General features: G+C 44.3%; 1 protein-coding gene across 2 annotated transcripts in view; it reads right to left on the reverse strand.

The window, feature by feature from the left end:
* SLCO1C1 (solute carrier organic anion transporter family member 1C1) overlaps positions 1–17594 on the reverse strand; it is a 29617-nt gene extending 12023 nt beyond the window's left edge. The window contains exons 1-10 of one of the 2 annotated variants that reach the window (XM_081210020.1): positions 17120–17594; positions 14385–14536; positions 12645–12786; positions 12423–12555; positions 11546–11622; positions 11232–11378; positions 10631–10729; positions 9460–9705; positions 9008–9172; positions 4806–5001 (exon numbers count right to left, since the gene is read on the reverse strand). In XM_081210020.1, the coding sequence (XP_081066146.1) occupies positions 4806–5001; positions 9008–9172; positions 9460–9705; positions 10631–10729; positions 11232–11378; positions 11546–11622; positions 12423–12555; positions 12645–12786; positions 14385–14513 (1334 nt within the window). In that variant the 5' untranslated portion in view covers positions 14514–14536; positions 17120–17594. Of the gene's footprint in view, positions 1–4805; positions 5002–9007; positions 9173–9459; positions 9706–10630; positions 10730–11231; positions 11379–11545; positions 11668–12422; positions 12556–12644; positions 12787–14384; positions 14537–17119 lie in introns of both variants that reach the window. The other variant, XM_081210019.1, reaches the window with a different exon arrangement.
* Between the last annotated feature and the right edge of the window lie 8541 nt (positions 17595–26135).

Consider the following 26135-nt stretch of genomic DNA (forward strand, 5'->3'; position numbering starts at 1 on the left):
GTAGTGATGTATGGAAGTGAGAGCTGGACCATAAAGAAGGCTGATCGCCGAAGAATTGATGCTTTTGAATTATGGTGCTGGAGGAGACTCTTGAGAGTCCCATGGACTGCAAGAAGATCAAGCCTCTTCATTCTGAAGGAAATCAGCCCTGAGTGCTCACTGGAAGGACAGATCCTGAAGCTGAAGCTCCAATACTTTGGCCACCTCATGAGAAGAGAAGACTCCCTGGAAAAGACCCTGATGTTGGGAAAGATTGAGGGCACAAGGAGAAGGGGACGGCAGAGGACGAGATGGTTGGACGGTGTTCTTGAAGCTACTAACATGAGTTTGACCAAACTGCAGAAGGCAGTGGAAGACAGGAGTGCCTGGCGTGATCTGATCCATGGGGTCACGAAGAGTCAGACACGACTAAACGACTAAACAACAACAATAAATTCCCTTCACAGGAATACAATTCCCAAAACTGCTTTAACAATCAGTGCCTTGGGAATTCTGCCCCTTGTACTGCGGTTCCCAGTTGTCCACTAGGCAGAGCCAAATCCATGTGAGGGATTTTTACAGTATATGATGTCATAATGGCATTGCACGATTGACAAGTTGGTTTCATAGCCCACCTGTCAGTGTTCGTCTGTGGGGTGGGAACCGGTCTTTATCTAGTCAAAAAGTTTCCTTACGCCTGGCTCTAGGTGCACAGGGCTATGAATGACTAGGACTAGGTTGCAGAGGTTATCAGAAAATACTCCAGAAATAGTGCTTCATCGAAGAATGGCCAATAGGAGCTCTGCAAAGCCATGTGACACTCTATATTAGTCTCTTTCGATGGGGTCACTGCCAACAGTGATTACCACAACCTTTCAAAAGATTACAGGAAGGCCTATGGACTGGATATTGATTCAAGCTCTGTTTCGTCCCCCGCCTCTAATGTCGAACATGCTCAACAAGCCTGCTTTCAAGGACATGACATGCTTTTATCTGAGAAAAGCTTTTCCATGTTTACTGTTCCAGGCGCTGTCATCAAGCTCTCTGAAGTCAAAGATGCTAACATTTCCAGTACTCCAGAGGCTGTGTTTATGAGACCAGGGGTTGACTGAGGAAATCGTTTTTCCTTTCAGGATACTGATTCCGGAGTCAGAATTTTAGAGGGCTTATATAATGTGTGTATGGGGGGTGCATCTTTTGAAAAGCTATTTACCATCTGACTAAAGCACCTTCTGCTCTGTACATTTAAAGCAATGAAATACCACTTTAAAGAGTTATACCTTCCCCGAAACAATCCAGGGAATTGTAGTTTGCTGAGAGTGCGGAGAATTGTGCGGAGGCCCCTATTCCCCTCACAGAGTCACAATTCCCAGAGTGATTTAACAATCAACCCTTCTTCCCAGGGAACTTGGGGAATTGTAGCTCTGTGAGGGGAATACGGGTTTCCTTGTAGCTCTTGGCAGCACCCTTAACAAACGACAGCTCCCAGAATTCTTTGAGGGAAGCAGTGACTTTTTTAAAAAGCAGAGACATCACCTTGCCAACAAAGGTCCGTATAGTTAAAGCTATGGTTTCCCCAGTAGTATGTATGGAAGTGAGAGCTGGACCATAAAGAAGGCTGATCGCCAAAGAATTGATGCTTTTGAATTATGGTGCTGGAGGAGACTCTTGAGAGTCCCATGGACTGCAAGATCAAATCTATCCATTCTGAAGGAAATCAGCCCTGAGTGCTCACTGGAAGGACAGATCCTGAAGCTGAGGCTCCAATACATTGACCACCTCATGAGAAGAGAAGACTCCCTGGAAAAGACCCTGATGTTGGGAAAGATGGAGGGCACAAGGAGAAGGGGATGACAGAGGACGAGATGGTTGGATATTGTTCTTAAAGCTACCAGCATGAGTTTGACCAAACTGCGGGAGGCAGTGGAAGACAGGAGTGCCTGGCGTGCTCTTGTCCATGGGGTCACAAAATGTCGGACATGACTAAACGACTAAACAACAACAACAACAATTGTTGGCATATGTCTGTCTCGATAGGCAATGGAGTGAGCCTCTGAGGGTGAAATCAAATTGCTGCATTAGCAGCACCAAAGTGACCTTCCTGAGGTGCAAGCCTTGGCAGTGTGTATGGAAGTCTTGGGCTGCCCATATGGCAAGACCCCCTCTCTCGACCTCACTGATGTGATGCAAAGGAAGCAGAGCAAGACGTTTGGCACCAGCTTGGCTGCAGGAGTTGCCAGAAGGAGGCGTACAAGGCGCCATTCAAACGTCTTAGGGACTCCACTCCAGATTTGTGCAGAATTTACTCTTTAGATAAGGCGAAGGAGGTTGAGGATTAGAGTTTTCTTTCTCCTAGATGGGCTACACTTCCAGGTTGACAAGCCTCATCTGCCCCTCATTTCCCTCTGCAGGATATGCAGAAACCACTGTCATAAATGTTGGACCCACTATTGGTCTCATCCAGTCAATCTGTCATGCATGCATGGGAAGCCCCAAACTCAGGCACCTCCAAATTCAGCCCTCCACATGTTTTGGGACTACAACTCCCATCATCCCCAGCTAACAGGACCAGTGTCAGGGATGATGGAAATTGTAGTCCCCCCAAAAAACTGTAACCCTGGGGATTATCTAATTGATTTTTAATTTTTTAATTTTATTTTATACTATATTTTATGCTGCTTTTATAATTAAGTGTTTTTAAGTGTTTTAAATTTGTTGTTAGCTGCCCTGAGCCCAGTTTTTGAACCGGGAAGGGTGGGGCATAAATAAAAAAAAATTATTATTATTATAAAACATCTGGAGGACCGAGTTTGGGGATGCCTGCCCTAACTCATCAAGAGTTTAATACCTATCAGCTACCCTCACTTGATTAGATGCCCAGTCATAGAATCATAGAATCATAGAATCATAGAATCATAGAGTTGGAAGAGACCACAAGGGCCATCGAGTCCAACCCCCTGCCAAGCAGGAAACACCATCAGAGCACTCCTGACATATGGTTGTCAAGCCTCTGCTTAAAGACCTCCAAAGTAGGAGACTCCACCACACTCCTTGGCAGCAAATTCCACTGTCGAACAGCTCTTACTGTCAGGAAGTTCTTCCTAATGTTTAGGTGGAATCTTCTTTCTTGTAGTTTGGATCCATTGCTCCGTGTCCACTTCTCTGGAGCAGCAGAAAACAACCTTTCTCCCTCCTCTATGTGACATCCTTTTATATATTTGAACATGGCTATCATATCACCCCTTAACCTCCTCTTCTCCAGGCTAAACATGCCCAGCTCCCTTAGCCGTTCCTCATAAGGCATCGTTTCCAGGCCTTTGACCATTTTGGTTGCCCTCCTCTGGACACATTCCAGTTTGTCAGTGTCCTTCTTGAATTGTGGTGCCCAGAACTGGACACAGTACTCCAGGTGTGGTCTGACCAGAGCAGAATACAGTGGCACTATTACTTCCCTTGATCTAGATGCTATACTCCTATTGATGCAGCCCAGAATTGCATTGGCTTTTTTAGCTGCCGCGTCACACTGTTGGCTCATGTCAAGTTTGTGGTCAACCAAGACTCCTAGATCCTTTTCACATGTACTGCTCTCAAGCCAGGTGTCACCCATCTTGTATTTGTGCCTCTCATTTTTTTTGCCCAAGTGTAATACTTTACATTTCTCCCTGTTAAAATTCATCTTGTTTGTTTTTGCCCAGTTCTCTAATCTGTCAAGGTCGTTTTGAAGTGTGATCCTGTCCTCTGGGGTGTTAGCCACCCCTCCCAGTTTGGTGTCATCTGCAAATTTGATCAGGATGCCCTTGAGTCCAGGATGCCCTCGAAGCCCTTCCTGTATTGTTGCATGCTGACAGCTTCTAGGAGCCACAGGTGAGGGCTCAGTTGAGTGCAGGATGGGGACCAAAGGTGGACGAACTACCCCAGAAGGAGCATGATGTGTTTCCCCTTAAAGTGGCGCAAGAGTGCTCTAAATGCAGGGTGCTGGTACTAAGACTGTCTGAAAAATTCACATGGCTGAGAACACAACTAGCAGATCACACACATGTTGACTCTGTGTGCTGCAGTTCCTAAAGGAAACTTCAGTAGCAGTGAAAAGCAGCACATTAGCTGCAGTATATTTTCAAAGCTTTTTTTTAATTATTTACTAAAATTTATATACCACTGAATCAGAAAAAAGCAAAAAAGCAAAACCCTGTCTCTAAGCAGTTACAAAACATTCATTAAAAATAGCAAGAAAATAATAAATATAGATAAAATCCAAAGATTTTTTTAAAAAACACATGTATGTAATGAAAGCACATGTATTAGTAAGCTAACCTGAACCGTTTTTTGCAGACATCAAAAACACAACAATGAAGGCACTTGCCTAATCTCAAAAGGCAGGGAGTTCGAGAGAGCAGGTGCCGCTACACTAATGAAAAACAAGTTCTTGCCAGTGCAGATTGAAAATGATGAGGCACTTGGAAAGCTGTGAGTTCCCTAGATCAAAGCGGTCAAGTTAGTCCACACAAGTACAGTCATAACTCATGTTACGTCTGCCTCATGTTACGTTCTTTCAGGTTACGTCCTGCGGCGACCCGGAAGTACCGGAAAGGGTTACTTCCGGGTTTCGCCGCTCGCGCATGCACAGAAGCGGCAAATCGCAACCAGCGCATGCACAGACGCACCACTGCAGGTTGCACTCTTTTCATGTTGCGAATGGGCCTCCGGAATGGATCCCATTCGCAACCAGAGGTACCACTGTATAAGAAGAAGGTGCTCTTGCAAGTCCATTTCGAACAGCATTTCACCAAAGCCACTCCCCAGCCCAGCCCCAGGCCAGTTGAACATACCCTTTGTAGGAGACGGTCAGGCCTGCCACATCAACATTCTTGCAGCCAATGGCAAAGAGCAGCAGGAGGAGGAGGTAGCCAAAGAAAGAGGATCCCAGGGACAACTTGGCCGCCCCCAAAACGTTCAGCCTGAATTTCTTCATGATCAGCCCTCCGGAGAATATCCCCAAAGCCACAGCAGGGATATTGATGAGACCTACAGCCCCTCAAACAAAGAGGAAAATCAATACGGTGTGGTCTCGTTTTTAGCAACCTACATAATTCCCCTGAAAAATTCTGGTAGCCCAATAAAAAATTTAAAAAGCAGCCAGTACCAGTTATTGCTCCTTCCGTAGGAACGCAACACAAAGGAATATAGAGAAATACAGAAACACGGCTCACATAATTCTGTATGTAATTATATAGAATTTCCCAAAGGCAAAATGTAAAAATATTTACATTCCACCAAGTGTCCATTTCGTTAAATATAGTCTTTACATAATGCATGCAATATCAAAATCAGGTACAAGTGTATGAGCGTTATTCATTCAATCAAGAGCAAAGAATCTCTACAAGTGTTGTTGTTGTTTAGTTGTGTCCGACTCTTCGTGACCCCATGGACCAGAGCACGCCAGGCACTCCTGTCTTCCACTGCCTCCCGCAGTTTGGTCCAACTCATGTTGGTAGCTTTGAGAACACTGTCTAACCATCTCGTCCTCTGTCGTCCCCTTCCCCTTGTGCCCTCCATTTTTCCCAACATCAGGGTCTTTTCCAGGGAGCCTTCTCTTCTCTTCTCTTCTCTTCTCTTCTCTTCTCTTCTCTTCTCTTCTCTTCTCTTCTCTTCTCTTCTCTTGATGTGACCAAAGTATTGGAGCCTCAGCTTCAGGATCTGTCCTTCCAGTGAGCACTCAGGGCTGATTTCCTACAAGTGTACTTCTTGCTAAAGGATAATCCACAGACTGGGGGAAAAAAACTATTCACATCCCCGGGAGTGTTGTACTGTTGCCCTCAATCACCCAAATTGCAGTAGCAGTGCCTCAGCTGTGTAAAAATCATTCAATTCTCTTGAATGAATGGTCATTTGGATGGAACTTTGGCTTTGAGACACATTCCGTATTGCACTTGTACATGATTTTGGTATTCCATACCTTCTGAATTGGACCCAGAGGGAAACGCTCGTGGAGCAAATCATGTCAGTTTTGCCTTTATGCAATAGTCGAGTTCCTGCACACACTCAGAGGCCCTTCTCTAGTCTCTACCCAGGCAAGCAACAAGCAATATCAGAGTTAAGACACATTCCAGCCAAGAAGAATGGTTCAGGGAGGATATGAAACACAGCAAGTAAGAAATGAGGCTGGGGGGGGGAGAGAGAGTTCTCAGGGTCAAATAGAGAAGCTGGGAGGGCTGGAGCTGGTCCCTGGGCCTCATAGGTACCAAATCCCTGGGGCTCTGGGTGCTCTTGCATTAAGGTACCCACAAATTTCAGTGCTAGGGCCATGCACGGTGCATGGCACCCATGGCTCCAGGCACCTACAGTTACAGGGCCAAGCTGGCACTCCTGGCAGGTCTTATGTTGCTCACCCCTGTTTTGAATTAACCCTGATATCCACTAGAGCAGGGGTGTCCAAAAGGACAATCCTTCCCCCCCCCCCAAAAAAGCTCAGCAACTTTGATGGGTAGATTACTGCCAGTTTTTTAAAAGTGGGAGTAGATTGCAGTCTCTTGGAAGTTGGACGTGCCTGCACTAGAGGATAATTGAAGTTTGGATGCCAGGTGCCATTTTGATTCAATATGGTGACTTTGGTCTGACTTCACACCTTTCTTTGGCACGATGGGTCCAAGGTTATAAATTACTGTATTTTTCGCTCCATGAGACACACTTTTTCTCTCCTAAAAGGAAGGGGAAATGTGTGTGCGTTTTATGGAGCGAATGCAGGCGGGAGGAAGGCGGGGAAAGCCCCTGAGAGCATGGCCATGTCAGTCCCTCCTCGGGGAAAAGCCCACAAGAGTCGCGCGCTCTTTAAAGGGTGTGTGGCTCTTGGGGGCTTTTGTGGGAAGTGGGGGAAGGGACAGAGGGCAGCACGCTCATTCACAAGCCGCGTGGAGCATGTGTGCGGCTCTTGGGGGCTTTCCCCCCAAGGAGGGAGAAGGGCAGCCCGTCAGCCTACAAGTGCCGCACACACGCTCCATGCGGCTCGTGAAAGGGAGCGCGGAGCAGAGTCCGGGATGCATACAGGCTCTGCTCAGCGCTCCCTTTAAAAATAATTTTTTTCTTGCATTCCCCCTCTAAAAACTAGGTGTGTCTTATGGTCAGGTGCCATATGGAGCGAAAAATATGGTACACTGTCCATTTAAAAATCACAATATGTTTTGGTAGCACTGGGAAACTCCCTCTAGTTTTAATATACTTTTATAGTTGCTGAATGTGGAAATATCTGAGGTGGACCATTTTTTCTCCACCCCCCCCATCCCCTCTTATCTCCCTACTGTCCAAAGACAGTAGGGACCTGTCTGGGTGTCTTGCATTATTATGCTATAGCAGTCTTTGCCAACCTCGTCCCCACTGGATGTTTTGAGCTATAACTCCCATCAGTCCCAGCCAGCATGGTCAACAGTCCAAAAAGTCTGGAGGGCACCGGATCAGTGACTGTTGTCCTATAGTAACAGCAATAAACCTTTTGCCTATTCTTCTCAAGTGGCACTTCCTCTGCTTTGCATAATCTTAAATTGTTTCACACATAGCTTGCGGCTTAGCACTAAGAAAAGCTTGACATACAATGGAAGGCACTGTGCTATGGGCAATAATTGCTGCTGAGTGCCTTTTCTCCTCCTAAACAGCATTCGCAGATTATACTAGTTGAATAGGTGCCATGCCAAGAAATTCCAACTTCCATCTTCGAGGAACGAGAACAACAAAGTGTAACGCAGCTGGTCCAAAAATAAAACACTTGGGTTGCATCCAACTAAGTTCTGCTCAAAGCAGATCCACTGAAATTAATGGACCCAAGTCCATCAGGGATATTAATTTCAGTTGGGTGCATTTTGAATAGAACTAGCATGGGCTTCAACCCTCGGTATATCATAGAATCATAGAATCATAGAGTTGGAAGAGACCACAAGGGCCATCGAGTCCAACCCCCTGCCAAGCAGGAAACACCATCAGAGCACTCCTGACATATGGTTGTCAAGCCTCTGCTTAAAGACCTCCAAAGAAGGAGACTCCACCACACTCCTTGGCAGCAAATTCCACTGTCAAACAGCTCTTACTGTCAGGAAGTTCTTCCTAATGTTTAGGTGGAATCTTCTTTCTTGTAGTTTGGATCCATTGCTCCGTGTCTGCTTCTCTGGAGCAGCAGAAAACAACCTTTCTCCCTCCTCTATATGACATCCTTTTATATATTTGAACATGGCTATCATATCACCCCTTAACCTCCTCTTCTCCAGGCTAAACATGCCCAGCTCCGTTAGCCGTTCCTCATAAGGCATCGTTTCCAGGCCTTTGACAATTTTGGTTGCCCTCCTCTGGACACGTTCCAGTTTGTCAGTGTCCTTCTTGAACTGTGGTGCCCAGAACTGGACACAGTACTCCAGGTGAGGTCTGACCAGAGCAGAATACAGTGGCACTATATAAGAAACTCCATGTTTGCCTCGCAATTCTGCAGCCTTTGACATACCCAAAGAAAACTCTGACCCGAAAAGCAGGCTTTGTTTCCATACCTAGCTTCCACTCAGCAAAGCTAGCACAGAGTGGCATCTATTTACATGCCGTACTTTTCTGTGTATCAGACGAGGTGGGGTTTTTTTACTAAAAAATAAGGTTCAAAATTTGGGCTTGTCTTATACACAGATAGTGCATGGGGGGACGTGTGATTGGCTGCTGCCACGATCCGGAGATTGTCAGTGGATATTGGGTGTGCTATTGGTGGCTGCGGCAAGGGTTGTTGTTGATTGGCTGCTGCTGCATCAATTGGGCAGACAACTGCCGGCTTCTGCCGGCGAGGAAACAGACAGCAAGCGCCTATTGTGACGCATGCGAGTGGCCATGCAGATCATGCGGGTGAGCTATTTTCTGCAATCCCCCCTAAAAAAAGCTCAACAACTCTGGGCAATCTCCCCTCATTTTCTTAATTTGTAGTCCCCAAAATAGGGGGCATCTTATACATGGGGGCATGTTATGCACAGAAAAATACGGTAATCATTTTGAAAAAGCACGGCATTCATACCTATGACAAAATTGGTCTTCGAAGATGATTGCCCAAACTGCTGCTCAATGTATTTTGCTTTGTAAGTCACCATACCAATGAGAGAATTGAACTGGGTGATGCTGGAGCAGAGGTATAAAAAATACACTGGATTCCCAAAGAGGCTTTTCAGTGACGGCAGGAAATCTGCAAAACAAAACGGTGGCCTGCTGTTGACAAAGTGACTGGAAAACAACATGCAATGCAAAATTGTTTTCAAAGACCTCGCAGAGTTTGGAATATTCCAACACACACTAAGTTCAATGCAATGTGGTTCAGCCATATCCTCAATGCGCTCATTTGATGGTTCATCACCCAAGGGTAGGAAAGCCAGGCAGGGTAATTAGTAGAGACTGTTACCAAACTAGCCGATTTGAAAAAAGAGATTTTATAAAGTCTGAATGTGACTCAGTTCACCAGCCACATGGCCTCACCTCTAGCCATCTCGATAAACTTCACTTGCTCTTGGTAGGTGATGCGGTGTTCTCTGTTATCTTCGTTGATGAACTTGGACTGCTCAGAGGAAGTGCTGGAATCCTTTCGGGTGTCTGGTCTTGGAAGATGTTTCGGTAAGAACCAGAAAGGGATAGCGGCAAGGATGCTGACCACCCCGGCTATTAGATAGCCAAGCCACCAAGCTCCTACCCATTGGGAGTCCTTGTGAGTTATGCTTATGCTGTCTGAGGAGGGAGGAAGAAATGAAGACATCAGCCACCAGTAGGAATGGTTCAGTGGTCAGAGTGTCAAGACTAGGACGGAGGTTATTACACCAGTGAAATTAGCTAAAATGTATGACAAATAATAAATGTTGGAAATGTAAAGGAAAAGAAGGAACATTTTAGCATATGTGGTGGGAACGTAAGAAAGTAAAGAACTTCTGGGAAATGATATAGAATGAGATGAAAAAGATGTTGAAATATATATTCTTAAAAAAAAACCAGAAGCATTTTTACTTGGTATTATAGGCCAAGACATTAATAGGCAAGATGTTAAATTGTTCTTATATGTAACCACAGTGGCAAGAGTACTGTTAGCCCAGAAATGTAAGCAAGAAGAAATTCCGAAGAAAGAAGAACGGCAGATGAAATTAATGGACTATGCAGAATTGGACAAAATGACAGGAAGGATTCAAAACCTGCGGGACCAGAGATTTACAGAAGATTGGACGAAGTATATGAATTATTTGAAGAGCAACTGTAATAAAAAAATTACGCTAGTAGGACTACAAGAAGTTTTGTAAGGAGAAATATGAGAAGTGTTACAAAGTAGAAAAAGATAGAGGTATGGTTATGAGTTTGAAAGGTAATAGGGAAAATAAGAAATGCATACTAAGAGATTAGATTGGAAAATTTTCAGACAGGACTGATGGAAGTCAAAAAAAATGAATAAGATGTAAAAGTATGTTTAATTATTGTTGAAAATGGTATGTTAAAAAACTAATAAAAATTTATATTAAAAAAAGAAGAAGACTAGGACGGAGGAGACCAGGGTTCAAATCTCCACTTGGCCACGAAGCTCGCTGGATGACCCAGGGCCTTTCAGCCAAACCCACCTCAGAGATTGGGATGTGTTCAACAGACTCATTGCAGCCTTGCTCAGACTCACCCATGTCTACAAAGCCGATGTCAACATACAGTGTGGCACATAAGGATCCCAGGAGGAAGCCAAAGATGGGGCCTATTATTGCAACTGTCTGCACACACCCTGAGAAAAGGAAGCAGAACAGGCACATTAGACTGAAAAGTTACACTTTGACCTGGTCAATATAAAGGTAAAGAGACCCCTGACCATTAGGTCCAGTTGTGGCCGACTCTGGGGTTGCGGCGTTCATCTTGCTTTATTGGCCGAGGGAACTGGCGTACAGCTTCTGGGTCAGGTGGCCAGAATGTCTAAGCCGCTTCTGGCAAACCAGAGCAGCGCACAGAAATGCCATTTACCTTCCCACCGGAGCGGTACCTATTTATCTACTTGCACTTTGACGTGCTTTCGAACTGCTAGGTTGGCAGGAGCAGGAGCTGAGATACAGGAGCTCACCCCATCGCTGGGATTCGAACCGCTGACCTTCTGATTGGCAAGTCCTAAGCTCTGTGGTTTAACCCACAGCGCCACCCGTGTCCCAGACCTGGTCAATAAGAATGGACAAATCATCTGGAATGGCAGAGGGAGAAACGAGAAGAAATACGACCTGGTTTGAAAAACAAAATACCAATGTAAAAGGCTGCGCTCTCTTCTGTGGCGTGGTCATCAATGTACGCAATCCCCAAAGGCTGGATCGGGGTTTCCCCAATTCCACGTAGCAGATTTCCCAGCAAAACGTAAATCCACATGGAAATTCCAGCTTCCTTTTCACACCCTGTTTGCACAAACCCAAGAGACCGATGTTTGTATTTTGACATCATTCTCCCCTAATACACTAATTAAACTAATGGGACTTTCAACATATACACACCCTTTCCCGTCAAATCACACCAAAACATTATATTTCTTGGAGCAGTGCTGCCATTATTTTTTTATCCTTACCTGCATGGATTTGCCCCTGAGCTCTTTCCAAGACAGAGACAGGCAGCTGGTTCTGATCCTGGAGACACGGGGAGATGCTGACAGTTGAATTGGAGGAGGAAGAAAATATCTCATACCTATAGCTGTGTAAAAACCAACAGTTTCTTTACAGAGTTACCACGTGTTACATGGTGGGGGGGTATATATTTAAGCTTATTCCAGGCTCCTGTTGAAGGCTACCTGAACTGAAGGCTACACTGAAATGAATAGTTCATGTATATGAACTATAGTAGTGAACGTCATTCTGCCTAATGGTAGAGCCGGCCTGAGTCTTGGGCACCGTATTGTATCCTGTACTGAATTTCCACAGCTGTCAACATGAGCTGCATGGTGCCACAAGTGGCAAAACTGGAATCCCACAGGGAGAGAATCTTATTCTCCACTCTAAGTCACCCTCATATAAATTGCTTCCTATGAAAAGAGTGCAAAACACTGCAGTATGAAATGTAAGCCAGCCAGACATGCCCCCTTTTAAAAGAATACTCTATTCTGTTTATTTTTCCACCTGTTTTTCTGGGTGGCGGGTCCCTCCAACAGCCACTGAACATTACATGGCCATTCAGCACTCTCAGACTGTTCTCTGGCTCCCCCTCCCCGTAGATTTTTTCAATTTCGCTGTTCTGTATGGGACAATGACAATAAAGATTATCGTATCGTATTGTATCGTATCGTGCCCTTCCCCCCAAGTTGCCCATAGTTCTGCAAACCTTGGAGTTTCTCTAAGCATGAATTGTGCAATTTTATCTACACAAGCAATGGCACTCACCCCTGAACTTTGGAAATAGAAGGAACGTTTAAGCTTTACACATTTGTTTGCTACAAATTGTGGCGTACTTACTGTCCCATAAAGAACTGCGGCATGGCTATCAAAAATGTTCCGAATGACATGATCAGGCAACCGGCTCCGATGATCTTTGGCCTATGAAGTTTGGCTCCGAAGTAGCTGACCAAGATTATTATTAAAAGATTCCCTTTAAGAAGCAAGGAGAAACTAACTTAGGCACACTTAGCTCGTCATCTGCCTATATAGCAACAAAATCTTGCTGTGTGTGTCACATACCAATTTCAAAGCTGCCATCTATCAGGCCAACCAGGGACGAAGGGATATCAAATCTTTTTTCTATTTGGGTGATGGTACTTTTCAGGTAACTTCCTGACAGAGCTTTCGCAAAGTAAACAAACGATAACGCAGCAAGAAAAATCTGCAACGAGGAAACAGACGAGGCAGCGCTTTAAAAATGTTTCACCAGTGTTGGATTGATTGATTGATTGATTGATTGATATACCACTTAAATGCTAGTATGGATTCTAAGTGGTTCACAGCTCTAAAATCAATACAAAAAAATAATTACAAAAAATAATTACAAAATAACAACTACATGATCGCATCAAAATATCTTCAATTTAAAAATAACCATGAAAATTCATTAGGATTTTAGTGTGGATTTATTGTACTATATGAACATTTTCCCATATGTAATCTTCCCCAATATGCACAATTAGGTACTGAATCTTTCTCATTCTTCCAGCAGCAGGAATTTTTAAAATAAAGTTCTGGTATCTGAAGGATGCCTAGGAGCAGAGATTCCTGGGCACAGGGGGCAGATCCAAGAGTTAAGACCCAGTGGCAAATTTCCCTGGTTTCCTGGGGTATAAAGCCCAGTTTCTCCTGGGTCTGGTGTGGAGTGGGGTTGGGAGCAGAGCCAGTGAGGGGTGTGGCTAGGGAATGGCTGTGGTGTAGGAAAAGTCCTGAGGGCCAGATAGAGAGGCTTGGCCCCTGGGCTTGAGTTTCCATGTCCCTGACCTGTTAAAATAGCTGAAATCCATTGACAACAACAACAAAAAGCCTCCTTTTTTCTGGTTAGCCAGCAATCCTATATGCAGCGCAGAGAGAATGCCAACCCTGGGGAAATTGCTGGCGCTTTAATATGATTGTCTGTCTATTTTTGGAGGCAATAAGCTGCTTCCTTAATGGCTCAGTGGCAACTGAAGGTTTATTCAGTGAAGGAATCGGATTACCTCTGAAGCAGGCAGAGGGGGGGAATGATCTTATTTGTCTCATAATGCAAGTTTAATGAACACAACTTGCTTTTAATTCTCCAAACCGGGGAAGTAGTTAAGTGCCACTCTGCACCGAGGCTTGGACGAGACGATTTGGTCTCTTTGTGCTCTGGTGCCGGGAAAAGGTGTTGACCTCTGTGTGCAAGTTTGCTGTGTGCATGTCTTGCAATACGACTCACCCGCACCAACGATAACACAAGTTCAGAGATGCCCCTTGATGATTTCCAAAGTCTGAAGTGCTGTTTTGCGTCGGCAAAGCTGAACACCTGACAGGCACTGGACAATTCTTTCCCCCAACTCACTTCCACAGTACCAAACTGGCAGCAAACTTCAGTTTGGGCTCCATTTTTATTGGGACAGACTTAGGCCGCTCTCACACCATACATTGAAAAACTATGGTACCAGTTTTGACAGCCGCGACTTCCTCCAAAGAATTCTGGGAGGTGTAGTTTGTTAAGGGTGCTGAGACTTCTTAGGAGACCCCTACTCCCCTCACAGAGCTACAATTCCCCGGTTGGTTGGGAAGCATAGCTCTGTGAAGGGGTAAACAACAGTTCACAGGAGAAAATATGAGCTTTAAATGGATGCTGTGATTGGGATTGGATGCTTTGTAATTGAGTTGGGTTGTAAGAAGAAAAGGCTTGGCTGAAAAGTATCAGGGAAATAATGTGCCCAGTGACGAATTCTCAGCCCCTTCAAATGAGCCAAGGCCACAATTCACAGCTCTTTTATACTATACCTTCATTCCTCCACAGATTGTTCCTTTCTCCTTCGAAGCTGAGGATTCTGATCTTGAAGAAGACCTGTCAATGGGCAGGATTGTGTTTTTTGAAAAAAGCTGAGTGTTTTCTTTGGATGAATTCTCCATCGGAATTTTCCCTTTCAATCAATCTGAAAGACATAAATAAATGGTTATATAGACCATTTTAATTATTATTACTTCCAGGGAGATCTTCCTGTAATGTGAAAGATGTTTCCTAAGGAATCACATTATCAACTGAACACCTGTGTGGTACAGAGCATTTCCGGATGGGACATGCTCTAAGGTGCTCACTTTGCACCTGGAAATGCACTTTTGAGTAGGTATAGGAGGAAGAATGACCTGCCCCCAGGGGACACTCTCCCTGTCGTGTTTCTGCAGGAGTCACCAACTGAAAGACTCATTCAGAGATCCACTGGACAACCTCTTCAGAGGGCAGACACTGCAGCTCTGCCTTAGGAGTCATGGACTAGTTGGACACAGAGGAATGGTTGGAGGAACCACCAAGCAAAGATGGCTTAGAGCCTGTGGAGTGGGGAAATGACGAGTGATCAGATGGAGAAGAGGGAGAAGGCTGGGAGGAGGAGGTGTCGGAAGCTGAAGAGGTAACAGAACTTAGTGAGCTGGGAGAGTCAGTGGCAGAGAGAAGTCTAGAATCAAAGGCAGAAGCTGAAGCAGAAGGCGGCCAAGAGGCAGAGATGAGTCCAACTGGTGAAGAGGCATGGGTGTCTCCCCCTCCTGCTGTGACAAGCTCCCCTCCCCCCTGGTCACCTAGAACCAGAAGAGGCATGAAGATGGTGGAGGAGAGGTTGAATTCACATAGGCACAGTCTCTGATTGCTTGGGTGGAAACCCTGGAGAGGTGGGAACTTAGATGGCTGTGGGGAGGCAGGTACTTTCAGCCTCGGCAACTGATCCATGGGGCAAGACCTACTGGGGGCTGTGCTCATTTAGGGTGACACTCCGACAAGTCTATGCAGAGTTCTTGCGTGGCTCACTCCTGTCACCTAGTCACACTGGATGCAGAGATGGAGATAGAACAGCTTGTCTCCAGCCAAGGCTGATAGGGAAGATTCAAAGTCAGAGCAGATAATCATGCAGAGACACAGCAGACAGGCTCCTTTGCAGGGATCATAGCTCAGTAGCAGAGCACCTGCCTTGCATTCAGAAAGGTCTCGGTAGCCATCCCAACTACTCAAATTAAAATAAGGTAACAAGTGATGAGAAAGGCTTCTTTTGAGACCTGATAAGCAGAATAGACAATACTGAAATAGGTGGATATATCATAATATTGTAATATCTGTAGGCTGCGCTTTCATAAAAATACAGCAAGGTGGTATAGAGCATACAAAATTACAATGTCAATAAAAACACCAGTAAAAACATCAATAGATAGCCTGACAAAAATATAGCTGTTCTGTCCCTTCACAGAAACTCTGGCTCATACCATGGCCACTTCTTGCTAGACTGCTGCAACCTTCTCCTCCCGGGTCCACACACCTTCACTTCTCTAGTCTACCCAGCACTCTGCTGAAAAGATACTTAAGCCTCCCTTGCCACTCTGAAAACGTGGTGTCCCACCTAAAGTCCCTACCCCAGAACTTCCCAAACTGTGGTTTGAATGGGAAGCGGTTTCGCCAAGAAGCAAGCAGAAGGACAGAGGGCCTATGAACATTCAAAGAGTGCGCCATTCTGAGGAGCTCCACGGTTGTGGTTGTTTTTTAAAAGAACCTTTAACAATTTAAAATCCCTTTATTATTATTATTATTCACAAAGCAAACTTCTCTGAATAGTTCCATCTTTTGAAAACATAAACATTAATAATCATTGTTAAAATATTGTGGACCGTGCTGTGATGTTGGTAAGAATCTGTATTTTGTTAGGCATTTCTTACTATAATTGCATCTGATTTTTTTTGTGTGTGTGTGTGTGTGTTAAATAGATACTGTGTTTATGTACTGACTTTTGTGTTCTGTGTTGTAAACCTCCCTGCAATCTTTGGACAAAGAACTGGAATGCAAATTTAATAAAAGAAGAAGCAAATAAATAAATAAATTGTGGTTCCTGGTGTTAATAATTGTAAAGGAACACTTCAGAAGATTGCAGTTAATAATGATATTAATAATAATAATGCTGATGATGACGACTGCAACCATGATCAAGATTTCTAAAGTGCCATCAATGTACACTGCCCTTTAAAGGATAACAGGATTTTTTTTTGTTTTTGTATTTGTTTAAAAATAAATTTTTAAATTGTTCTAAAAAAAGTAAAGGAGCAGGTCCCTGCCTCCAAGGAACTTACCATACAGTAGTGCTTTTGCTATAAATTCTAAAGTATCAGTGAGAACGCCAAAGGCGCAGGAGCTTTCCATTCATGCAGTGGTTTTCACGTTAACCAGAATAATTTTCAAGCTTTTGCCATGACCAATAAATGATTGCAAATGATAGCTTCCCCATTCCCTCCTTCTCGTTCTTCGGCACCAGCGTGACAACAACTTTCTCTAAAGAACCATTCGTTTCTTTGTAAGCACTGACATTATAGAAAAAGTCATATTTCTAGACAGTCCCCTTAGTTGATTGAATGAAATGAATGAATGAATGTGTGTGTGTTTTCTTACTCACAGGTGATGAGAGGAGAAAGGCCTCTGTCCACAAAGAAGACAGACAACTTTTGAGAAGAGGATGAAGGCGGAGCAGATGAAGACACAACCTTACCTTGGCAGTAGCGACCTCCAGTCCCTGGTAGTTCTTTTCTGGGGGTGAACTCAGAAACAAATATGTATCTCTTCTCCTAGCCTTAAAATGGAAGAATCTCAAGCGAAACCCCAGTCTGAGACACGATGCAGTGAGGTAGATCTTATATCTGGAGGTAGAAAGAGGAGACAAGAAAGACCGAAGGGGTGGGGAGAACAGTTCTTTGTTATGCCTGTGTGGTCAGTATCACCCTCTCACTCGGTCTTTTCTTGTTTACTCCTCCACCTTCAAGTCTGGTCTTTCTTCTCCCCCACTACAAATTCCAGGACACACAAAGGACATGAGCAAAGCAGGAGCTGGAATTCTTCACAGCAGAAATGGTTTTAAAAGTTCTTGAGATCTTTCTTCGCGACATGTAGCAAGTTGGACAGCATGCATGTGATAAAGCTTTCTTTCTTTCTCTCCCTCTCTCTCCCTCTCTCTTTTCCTTCTAAAGCCCTGATCTTCTTAATTGCTGGTTCCCAGGAAATAAAAGACTTCATGGGGGGGGGGGGGAACCTGCCAACCAAAGGGGAGGGCGGATGGTGTAACGAAGAAACTTTCTTCTGCCTACACGGAAATCTCTCTGCAAAGCCAGCACCCCCCCCCCCGTTATTTAATGGGAAGCTTCCTTATTAGGTCTTGTAATGTTTTGAACAACGTTGCAGCTTTTCTTTCTTTCTTTCTTGGGTAGCGGGAGAAATCAGGACTAGAAAATGTGCATATCTCCATTACCAGTCATCTTCTCCAGTGTTGATACCATCCACTTACTCAGTTATTCCCAAGAATCTAGATGGTGGTCCCCTCTACCCCCCAAAAAACCATGACCTTTATATAATCCTGCTCATTTGCTTTTAATTGCTCAGTTACAGTTTTTGGAAGCTTACGTACATAGCAGGTGCAGTTCGATTCTTGAACTGACACGGTGGTATTTGTTGCACCTTCTTTAGAGTGTGTGGATCGCAACAGGTTTTATGATGCCGTACCGTGCCGATGTGTGATCCATTACTCCATCTCTCTAGTTCCTGACTGGCGACATGGTGTGCAACAACGCGTCTTGGCTGTGACCCACTCTGCAATTCAGTCAATGATGTCTGAGCAGCCATACAAACCTAGAAAGCTTCCTTACATCAGGTCAAGCTAACTACCCCATTTCAGTGGTAGAACATCTACATTACACGCACAAGGCTCCAGGTTCAATCGCCAGGTAGAGTTGTGGGAGACATCAGTCTGAAACCCTGAAGACCTACTTTGTTTATCACTGTTGTGATGATGATGATGATGATGATGATAATAATAATAATAATAATAATAATAATAATAATAATAATAATTTGTTATTTATATCCCGCCCTCCCCAGCCGAAGCCGGGTTCAGAGCGGCTAACAACAATAAAAGTAACACAGCAGTCTAAAATCAATTCATTCTAAAATCAATTCAAAATCAAATTAATGCCAACCATTGGGTTAAGAGTTCTGTGAGGATTACAGAAGGAGAGAGGGGGTCAGACTGTGCCTTGGCCAAAGGCCTGGTGGAACAGCTCTGTCTTGCAGGCCCTGCAGAAAGATGTCCAGTCCCGCAGGGCCCTAGTCACTTGTGACAGAGCGTTCCACCAGATCATGGTCACAAAACCACAGAAAAGTCACCATCATGCATACATACTGTCAGGGAATGGTCTAAAGATGAGGACTGGGGAATGCATTCTATGGCAGACCACCTTCTCTCCGATTGAGAACTGGAGGGGGAAGAGTCACCCCACCTTGTCCACAGCATGTTCAGAAGCAGAGAGACAGAGACAGAGACAGAAGCTGAACAGCTTAGGGAGGAGTTACCCAGTTTTGAGATAATGGCAAGGGAACCAGAAGGGAGGGGGCAGCTAGTCGAGACGTCACTTGAGAGTGTGGGGATCCCCCCCTCTCCACGGACTCAGAGGTCTGAACATATCAGAGAGCAAAGGAGTCAGAGGGCGCCTAAAATGCGTCGGAAGTCAAAAGTCGGGTTTAGAGTAGCCAACTGCCCTCCTTGCAGAGCTGTGCATTTGTGCTTGCAACATGATGCTGTAATAAAAGGACAATAAATCTATCAACTGCTCGTTAATTCTTATCTGTGAAATTATCAAAGGGAGAGGAGGACTCTCCACGTCTGACACACATACATACAAAACTGAGGAACAATGGTGACCAAAATATGCCTTTACATTAAAATACATACCAAAATACTCCTCCTTCTCCTAATATATCCTAAAATGCAAACGGTGAAGAGAACCAATACATTTAAAAGCATCCAAATTGTTTTTTTAAAAAATTAAATCACTCAATTAAATCTTTGCAATTTGACATCTTCACCTCCATAAATTTTCTCATCAGCTTTTGGGCAGCCACTGCAAATCTCGTAACTCTGTCAGGGATATGCCAGAGTCAAATGTGTAATTTTTGCTTGATCATCCCCATCAGGTATTTTAATCAATCCAGAATAAACTTTGCCCTTGGTTCATAATACAAGGAGCAGTGCAGTAAATAATGATATAGGTCTTCTACTGCTTGGGCACCACACCTGCACAGATGATGTTCCACCAGAAGTTTCCTGTAACATCCATCTAAACATTCTGAAGGCATAGCCTGAAACCGTGAAGTCGCACAAACTAACTGGCAAATCATGTCAAACCCATGTTTGTCAAACCCAAACACAGCTGTGTAGAGAACATCGATTTCTGGATTGCCTGTGTATCTTACAGAGCCTAGAAATCACCCAGCTTCTTCTTTATATATCTCCAAGTCTGAACTAGGGACCAGTTCTTAATAACCTGCGGAATTATATCAAAAGCTACCATTTGCTCTTTGTAGTGAGCATCATTAAGCACTCATCCAGACTTCCGCTTGCTCAGCCTCTTTTCCCCAGGGGAACAGCTCAATTGGAGCAAACATGAATCAGGTTTCCTCTGACATTGTGGTGTAGTGGTTAAGAGTCATGTACCCAGTCATGTAATCTGGGTAACCGGGTCTCCGCTCCTCCACATGCAGCTGCTGGGTGACCTTGGGCCAGTCACACTTCTTTGAAGTCTCTCAGCCCCACTCACCTCACAGAGTGTTTGTTGTGGGGGAGGAAGGGAAAGGAGATTGTTAGCCGCTCTGAGACTCCTGAAGGGGAGTGAAAGGCGGGATATCAAATCCAAACTCTTCTTCTTCTTCTTCTTCTTCTGACATTTGCTGTGGTTTAGCGCTAAAGAGTGGGCTTTCCAGGGAAAAGCAGTGGGACAAGGGCTAAACCAGTTGGATCCATTTTTTCTAGGCATGGACAAGTAGAAGTGTGGGCAAGTCCTAAATGATGGAGAATACTGACATGTAGCAATGGCCACAAGCCCATGGAGGACATGACTATCTATGGTTATTAGCCATTACACCAATGTGAAACATCCATATTCAAAGCCAACATATCTCAGAATATCAGACAGCAGCATGGGAAGGCACTTAGGTCCCTGTTCCACTTTTGACTTTCTGGAGCCAGACAGCCGCTGATGCATGTGGATTTCCCTTAAGAAGACTGGCGTGCTCTTAATCTCAGATTTTGCTTCCAGTCATTGTCTTGGTGTTGCAACCCGTCCATTTCTATGCCCACAACAACATATTCTGAATCATTTAGAGGGTGAAAATGGTGGGGTGGGGGGTGGGCCCCACTACGTCAAAACGCGAACATTATCTAAGGCACGTAAAGGCACTACATGCACATTGCGTGAGGCATAATAAAATTCCAGCAAGATTAGTGGGGGGGGGGAAATGATTAAAGAATGGATAATAATTTGTATTAAATCTAGTTGAGATCTGTTCAAGGTGTTTTATTTCATTTTTGTGTGTGGTTGGCTTTCAGTCAGCCAGAGTCTTGCTGTAGTTTTAGCTACTTAGTCATTATGGAGGAGGGGAAACAGTATGGGACAGAAGGAAATATTGACCCTGATGTTTTTTTTCCTCATTTGTACAATTATAACCTTACATGCTGGGAGGGAGAAGGAGGATAAAGGCAGCATCCACATGCCAGTTTATTCTGTTTCCCTGACGTTTTACTAGCTCTTAATTTCTGCATTATAATTGTGCTTTTGCATGATGTAAATGCCACTTCCGGAACTACGGTGGAATATGGCACAAGTTTAGCACTCATTTCCACCTTATTTGCAAATAGATTATTTATGAAATTAAGCACCAAACTTGCCCCATATTCTGGAAGTAGTTCTTATGTTCTGTAAAAGAAAGCTCAAACATAACGTGGACTGCAACAGCTAGGGAAAAGTCATGAAAAAGAAAATGTAGAGTTGGAAGAGAAGCTAAGGATCATTTAAGGCAACCCCTTGCAATGCAGAAATATGCAGCTGTCCTATATGGGGAGCAAACCTCCAACCTTGGCAGTATCAGCATCATGCTCTAACCAACTGAGCTATCCATGCTGAATAAATTGCCAGGTGAATACAGCCCATATGGTCACTTCTGTTGTTGTTGTTGTTGTTGTTGTTGTTGTTGTTGTTGTTGTTGTTGTTGTTGTTGTTGTTGTTGTTGTTGTTATTTAGTCGTTTAGTCATGTCCGACTCTTCGTGACCCCCTGGACCAGAACACGCCAGGCACTCCTGTCTTCCACTGCCTCCCGCAGTTTGGTCGAACTCATGCTGGTAGCTTCGAGAACACTGTCCAGCCATCTCATCCTCTGTCGTCCCCTTCTCCTTGTGTCCTCAATCTTTCCCAACATCAGGGACTTTTCCAGGGAGTCTTCTCTTCTCATGAGGTGGCCAGAGTATTGGAGCCTCAGCTGCAGGATCTGTCCTTCCAGTGAGCACTCAGGGCTGATTTCCTTCCGAATGGATAGGTTTGATCTTCTTGCAGTCCATGGGACTCTGAAGAGTCGCCTCCAGCACCATAATTCAAAAGCATCAATTCTTCGGCGATCAGCCTTATAGAACACTAATAGTATACAGGCTGTGTTTAGCAGGTAATTTCCATGTTATCTGATCCTAGAAGAAATCCATTTGCAGCCCCCCTAACTCCCCAAAATTGCAGGAGTAAAGTGACAACCTTTGGGCAGGATAAGGGCATACAGTTCTCAGTTCACGTTTAAAGGGGAAACCTACCTACCGGTAATTCACACTTTCTGAAAGAAGATGTGGAACAAAACAGCCACCCTTCCAAATTCATGCTACTGCAAATTTTGAAATGAATGTTTTTTCAGTCAAGTAATGTGTGCAAAAAGTGCATAGACTGGGGTAAAGTGTGGATAAAATTGCATACATTAGTGAAAGCAACATTTAAAAATGCACATACTGAGGAAGACTGCATACAAAAATGTGTATATTAGGAGATATCTACACTAAAATCCTGATGGATGTACTCACAAACTGATGTGGAAATATGGAGATATGGAGACCTTAATATAATGTTGGAAAAACAGGACACAGAGAGAATCCAAAATTGACAGATTTGTCCATTCCGATTCCGATTGTCTGAAAAATTATTCAGACAGGAAAAGGTGTTTAAAAGACAAAAGCAAGAAAGCAACAGACTGTCATCATATTGGTTTTGGGTTGTTGTTGTTTTTTAAATGCGATTTCAGCATCTTAAGTGTAGCAACCCAGTGTCATAAAATCCCGAGTAGTAATTTCATTATGAATGGGAGTTCTTTTCATTTAACTTAAACCTATTTAGGCTTCCTTTGTATTTGCAGGGAGACAGAGACAGACCACCTCTGTTTCCAAAGAAGGGGGGAAGCAGACTAAGCCCCAAATTAGCCTCCTCTGAATGGCTTGCTTTGGTGATCTGAAACATCAAGTGTTACTCCGTAACAGGTTATGCTCAATGTTGTTAGCAGCAAAGTGTTTGAGAGGACCAGGCCTTCTTGGTCTCAGATATCGAACTAAATAAGTTAGGAACAACTTGAATTAACAGCATAGAATTAGGTGCGGCAAATGGATCATCTAGCTTTTAATTTATGTTTATCATTTTAAAATTTTTTTTACAAATTATTATTATTTCAGAAGCTTGCTTTTGGCATTCATTTTCTTTTGGTGCAGACCCCCCAAGTGTCCCTATTTTCCAGGGACAGTCTTGGATTTACAGAAGCTGTCCCAGTTTCTGATTTGATCCCGGAATGTCCTACTTTCCTTAGGTCATCCCTATTTTCATTGGAGGGTATGGTGTTATGGCGACAACCAAGTCAAGGAGATAAGTAACTAGTTGTTACGGTTTGTCACCACCTGTCGTGATAAAAAGTTACATAAATTGCAACGTCTTTGCTTTGCAAAGATTAACTTAACACTTGCAAATCTTACTTAAGGCACAAAAAAAGGGAGGCCGTAAGAGAACGCAAGAGAATGCTGGCTAGTTAGAAATAAAAGCAAACTGAAGCTGCAGGAACTGCCCATCCCCTAGCCTTCCTAACATTTTGCAACATTGTCCCATGTATATCCTGCTGTACAATTTGTGCTATAGCTGGACCATAAAGAAGGCTGATCGCCGAAGAATTGATGCTTTTGAATTATGGTGCTGGAGGAGACTCTTGAGAGTCCCATGGACTGCAAGAAGATCAAACGTATCCATTCTTAAGGAAATCAGCCCTGAGTGCTCACTGGAAGGACAGATCGTGAAGCTGAGGCTCCAATACTTTGGCCACCTCATGAGAAGAGAAGACTCCCTGGAAAAGTCCCTGATGTTGGGAAAGATTGAGGACACAAGGAGAAGGGGACGACAGAGGACGAGATGGTTGGACAGTGTTCTCGAAGCTACTAACGCGAGTTTGACCAAACTGCGGGAGGCAGGAGTGCCTGGCGTGCTCTGGTCCATGGGGTCATGAAGAGTCGGACACGACTAAACAACAACAAAGCCAGAAAAAGATGGATGACCTGCTCTCTTTTTTACCTTCAATATCACACATTGTGCAGGAGTGCCCTAGTGGACGGGGAAGACCCACACTCCTGTGTTTCCAAACACATGCAATTAGTCCTCAATAGGTCTAAAAAATAACCACAAATAAATACTCTGAAAACCCCAAGAACACTGCAAAATCGGAAGACACCAGCTGACTCAGATCTGAGGCCAATGTGCTCCAGCATCCTGTTCCCACAGCGACCAACATGATTCCTGTGGGAACCCCACAAGCAACACCACTCTCCCAAAGGCATATTGCCTCTGAATACCAGAGATAAGATATATAGTCACCACAATGAGCAGTGATTAATAGCCTTATCTTCTATTAATCAGTTTAGCTTCCTCTTAACAGCTGCCCAGGTAGGAGGACATGGCTACACCTTGCGGAAGCAAATTCCAAAGTTTCTCAAAGCTGTGGAGAACTTCTAGTGCCTTAAATGGCTCAGGACTGCAATACCTCAAGGACCGCCTCTTTCCAGTTGAACCTACCCAGACCCTGAGATCATCTTGTGAGGTCCTCCTTTGTGTGCCTCCTCCTCAAGAGGTCCAGAGGGTGGCAACACGAGAACAGGGCCTTCTCTGAAGTGGCTCCCTGTCTGTGAGATGCTCTCCCCAGGGAAGTTCGCCTGGCGCCTTCATTATACACCTTTAGGCGCCAGGTAAAAACGTTCCTTTTTAACCAGGCCTTTGGTTGACCTGATTGACATCTTATGCCCTTTTGAAATGCGGCTCTTTTTTGGTGTGTGTTATTGGTTTATTGTTTTTATTTTTATTTTGTATATTGCGATCTTTTCTGTGAACCACCCTGAGACCTCTGGGTATAGGGCAGTATATAAATTCAATCAATCAATCATCTTACAAGACCTTTCTCCACATCATGCAGAAACCTACATGCCATTATCATGAACCTCTCATTACAGTGGTACCTCGGGTTACATACGCTTCAGGTTACAGACTCCACTAACCCAGAAATAGTACCTCAGGTTAAGAACTTTGCTTCAGGATGAGAACAGAAATCATGCTCTGGCGGTGCAGCAGCAGCGGGAGGCCCCATTAGCTAAAGTGGTGCTTCAGGTTAAGAACGGACCTCCAGAATGAATTAAGTTTGTAACCAGAGGTACCACTGCACTTGCCACTTTACAAGACAACATATAGCCAAATTTTTCCTCATGGAGCTGCTCCACCCCCATGATCACAATTTTCGCCCTTCCTTAATTTCCTTCCTTCCTTGATTTTTTTCCTCCAGATTGTTTCTAAGGTAAGACATTTCAAACCTTCCCATGAGCTGTGTTCCCCTCAGCCCACTACAGCCAAAGTCCTTTGGGTCCCTCTCCTTCTTAGCCCACTGTAATGCTCAGGATAAGGTGCCCCCCACCCGCACCGCTTCTCCTGGGAAGATCCTACGTGGATTTGGGATCTTGTCTCTGTGACTGGTTTTCCTTATTAGCAAAGGACGGTTATCTGTGTGTGGTCTCTTAATGGTATCCGATTAGCTTTCTTCCCAGGGTGGTCCAGCTATCTTGCAGGACGTCTTGCAGTAGGGAAGGCCTCAGAAAAACAAACGCAGAAGAGTGTCTCATTAAGCACTCCTTTCACCTGAAAATGGTTCCCACTTGGTTGTGTCGTATCACATTTCTGGTATATTTAGCGATCTAATGAATCGGAGGTGCACTTCATTGTATGCCTGTTTTCCACCTAGTTAGCTTGGCTTTACGCTCCGGTGTACCTCAAAGCAGGTGTGTATATAAATATCAGCTTCTCAATCCGATTTGTGTGTCTGACAAAATACGGCTGTTGGCCATGAAAGGCGACAGCACAAACTATCGCCTTACAAGGCAACCCTAAACACTTCTGCTCAGAAGTATTGGATTCAAAGGGGGCATATTCCCAGGTTAAGTGACTGTGATAACGTATCCAGAAGAAACAGCTTGGGGGATAGGACTTGGGAGTCCAAAAATGTCTGAAGGTAACCATTTTGGCTACCCTGGTGTAGCTGGTAGGTGAATGTCTGCATGCATGAAAGAAATGGAGTGGTTGGGTAATTTTGTGTCATTTTAGGGTGTGAAACTTAATTTTTGCAAATTTCTTCAGTGAGGTTG

Source organism: Podarcis bocagei, assembly GCF_964188305.1.
Source record: "Podarcis bocagei genome assembly, chromosome: 10".
Taxonomy (NCBI): Eukaryota; Metazoa; Chordata; class Lepidosauria; order Squamata; family Lacertidae; genus Podarcis; species Podarcis bocagei.